General features: G+C 43.8%; 1 protein-coding gene across 1 annotated transcript; it reads right to left on the bottom strand.

The window, feature by feature from the left end:
- Positions 1–676: 676 nt before the first annotated feature.
- LOC138967799 (tigger transposable element-derived protein 6-like) lies at positions 677–2,662 on the bottom strand. Its single transcript, XM_070340456.1, has 2 exons — positions 2,369–2,662; positions 677–1,900 (listed from the first exon to the last, which is right to left on the bottom strand). The coding sequence occupies exons 1-2, from the start codon at positions 2,660–2,662 to the stop codon at positions 677–679; spliced, it is 1,518 nt and encodes a 505-aa protein (XP_070196557.1).
- Between the last annotated feature and the right edge of the window lie 1,106 nt (positions 2,663–3,768).

The raw sequence follows: 3,768 nt of genomic DNA, 5'->3' as shown, positions 1-3,768 counted from the left end.
AGCAAATCAGGCGCCTCGTTTTGGCGCTAGAACTAACCTTTAAAATCTTGATAATAAATTGACAGCTTGTTACACAAACATTCTTAAATCATAAAAGAATTATTTTTTCATCAAAACAAGATCAGTACAATTCGAAGTTTTGAAAGTTTGAAGAAAGAAAAGCCCGGAAACGTGTCACGCAAACCGTCTTTCTCGTAGCAGACGACGGTTCTGCCTAGCGCCCGTTCCTCTGAACAGTCAACTGTCATCGCTCTAGTTCGTGTGAATCGCAGCCGTTTGTTGCGTTTAGATTCAGAGGTACACAATAACGTGCTACAGTAAAACCTGCGAGCAAAGGACACCCTTGGGGAACCTTGCCACTGTCCTTTGTACAAAGGTGTCCTTTCTTTTGAATATGAATGCGCAGACATTTTTTGGGAAGAAAAAAACCAGCCAAATAGTTTTATTTCATGTGTCTGCATGTAAATAGAGTGTCTATGCATATTTAGTTCTTTCATTTTCTTTCATTACATGTAATAAAAATGAAAACCAAAACTTGATGTTCAGAAAAACAATTGTTAATATGTACATGTACATGTATAAATTCCAAACTGTGCATTAGTCATATACAGAAAGTGACAAAGAGAACAAGTTCACTATGCAACATGTATGTACAAAACCACAATCAGTAAGTTTATCACTGGGGTTTGCGAAAAAAGTCAGAGATCTTTGACTGTGTGGCCTGGCTGGCTTGGTTGAGACGCACATCTTCCAGAATGCTACTCAAGTTCATGACAGCCGTCAGCATTTCAGGGTGACCCAGGCTTGCCGCCAGATCAATCATGTTTCTGGTCTGCAGCAAAGCCTCTCTCGTTGTCATGAGCTGCTTAGGATCTGTTTTGTGGTCATCACAGTCATCTTCCTCGGCATTTGCTGCTTCAGCAGATGTGGCGTCACCATCTGGTTGGTCGGCAAACTCCACTACGGGCAAGTCCTGGTCCATGTTGACAAAGTCATCCCAAGTGGCATTTTCCAGCAAGGCCTGAAACTGGTCTCCATGATCTTGGACTTCCTCTGGGTCAGTGTCAGGAGTGGGTTCAGCAAATCCGCAGTGGAAGAAGCATTTCTTTATTGATGATCCCCTCACTGACGTACAGGCCAGGTCCAGCCACTTAATGGCATGCAGAAGTGACACGGACTTTGCCAGTTCGCTGGCAGTGTTTGCCTCATCCATGGCAGACAGGATGTGTCGAAGCAGCCGCTTCCGGTAGTGGGCCTTGAAAATACTGATCACGCCTACGTCACAAGGCTGCAGTTTGGAGGTTGTGTTGGGCGGGAGGAATTTCAGCTTGATGTTGCTCAGCTGCACATGACAATGGGCAGAACAATTGTCGACCATCAACAATATATTACGGCCTTTGCTTTTCATTTTGGTGTTCAGTTTCTCCAGCCACTCTTTGAAAAGAACAGCTGTCATCCAGGCCTTTCTATTCCACCTGTAGGTGACAGGCAGGCTAGATTTTTTCAATGCCTTGAAACACCTTGGGTTCTCGGCTCTGCCGATGACCAGAGGTGTTAGTTTTTCTCCAGTGCCAGAGCAGGCCAGGAGAACAGTGATGCGATCCTTCGCAGTCCGTATTCCTTTTCGGGAATCTCCCTTCACAATCATGGACCTTTGAGGCAGAGCTCGGAAATAAAGCCCTGTCTCGTCTGCGTTGAAAATATCCTCCAGGGCGTAGTCCTTCGTAATTTCAGGCAGCCTCTTAATCCAGTCATCAACAGCCTCTTGGGGAACTCCTGATGCCTCCCCACTCAGCATGGCAAAGTTGACGTTGTAGCGTCTCTGCCATGACTGGAGCCACCCACTGGACGCAGTGAAGTCATCAAACCCCAGTTCCATGGACCGGACCAATGCTCGCTCCTGCAGCACACACCAAGGAGAGTCATCAGTCACTGATTCTTTTTTGCCACAGTAATTATTAAAACTCAAAAAGTTTTGAAGCTCTCAAGTTTGTTTTGAGAGAGAGAGAGAGAGAGAGAGAGAGAGAGAGAGAGAGAGAGAGAGAGAGAGAGAGAGAGAGAGAGAGAGAGAGAGAGAGAGAGAACGGAGAACGAGCGAGAGAGAGAACGGAGAACGAGCGAGAGAGAGAACGGAGAACGAGCGAGAGAGAACGAGCGAGAGAGAGAGAGATAGAGAGAACGACTGAGCGAGAGAGAGAGAACGGAGAACGAGCGATAGCGAGAGAGAGAACGAGCGAGAGAGAGAGAGAGAACGACTAAGCGAGAGAGAGAGAGAGAGAGAGAGAACGGCTGAGAGAGAGAGAGAGAACGAGCGAGAGAGAGAAAGAGAACAAGCGAGAGAGAGAAAGAGATGCAATCGGTTTCTTACCTGAAGCAATGGGCCATTCACGGGAATATTCTTTGATCGAGCTCTCGAAAACCACTCGAAGAGTTCGTCGTTCAACCCGTCATAGGTTGTTTTTCTCCTCTTTACACATTTTCCCGTCGATCTGGCACCGGACTCCCACTGACTCAGAATTTGTGAACGATCAGCTTTGATGTTGGAAATTTGCGTTTTTCCACAATTCAGCTCATCAGCCACTTTTCGAACTGAGAGCCCCTTGTCCAATTTCTTTATCACATCGACTCTTTCTTCTAAAGTCAGAAATTTCCGTTTTGACATGATGAGACCGCGATCGACAAAGGATGAGACGAAGATGCATCACAGTACAGAAAGTAGAAACCATAACTTGTTTTTGTTTGTGAGTTCAGTTCAATTCACAGCATCGACCAATGAGCGTGCACCATACACAAAATCAATCTTTCAAGTGCTGTCGTTGGCTTACAAAACAAGCTTCTCGCGCGTTCACATCGCCAGCGAGATTGTATTTGCATAACCAAGATGGCGGACCGTTGTTGACAGGTAACGAACCAAATCGGGACCAAAAAAGAGTGTCCGCGTCCGCGCCTTTGAGGTGTCCGCTCTTTTAAGATGTTTTTGAGTGTAAAATACATCCGTCCTCACTTGAAGTGTCCGTTATGCAAAGGTGTCCGCCGAATTAAGGGTCCGCTGGATGCAGGTTTTACTGTATTGTAGATGAGCTTACAGCGAGTCCCATTGAAATCACAAACTGACGACTACAGTGTGAAACAAGTCGCGTAAGGCGAAATTACTACATTTAGTCAAGCTGTGGAACTCACAGAATGAAACTGAACGCACTGCATTTTTTCACAATGACCGTAGTCCGCCGCTAGTGCAAAAGGCAGTGAAAGTGACGAGCCTGTTTAGCGCGGTAGCGGTTGCGCTGTGCTGCATAGCACGCTTTACTGTACCTCTCTTCGTTTTAACTTTCTGAGCGTCTTTTTAATCCAAACATATCATATCTATATGTTTTTGGAATCAAGAACCGACAAGGAATAAGATGAAATTGTTTTTAAAACGATTTCGGAAATTTAATTTTAATCATAATTTATATATTTTTAATTTTCAGAGCTTGTTTTTAATCTAAATATAACATATTTATATGTTTTTGGAATCAGAACATGATGAAGAATAAAATAAAAGTAATTTTGGATCGTTTTATAAAACAATAATTTTAATTACAATTTTCAGATTTTTAATGACCAAAGTCATTAATTAATTTTTAAGCCTCCATGCTGAAATGCAATACCGAAGTCCGGCCTTCGTCGAAGATTGCTTGGCCAAAATTTCAATCAATTTGATTTTAACTTTGGACCGCAACTCAGACAGTGGGTAAAGACTTTTTATAATCATATTATTACAGCCAT

Source organism: Littorina saxatilis, linkage group LG5, assembly GCF_037325665.1.
Source record: "Littorina saxatilis isolate snail1 linkage group LG5, US_GU_Lsax_2.0, whole genome shotgun sequence".
Classification (NCBI taxonomy): Eukaryota; Metazoa; Mollusca; class Gastropoda; order Littorinimorpha; family Littorinidae; genus Littorina; species Littorina saxatilis.
This window is presented reverse-complemented; position numbering and strand designations above follow the sequence as displayed.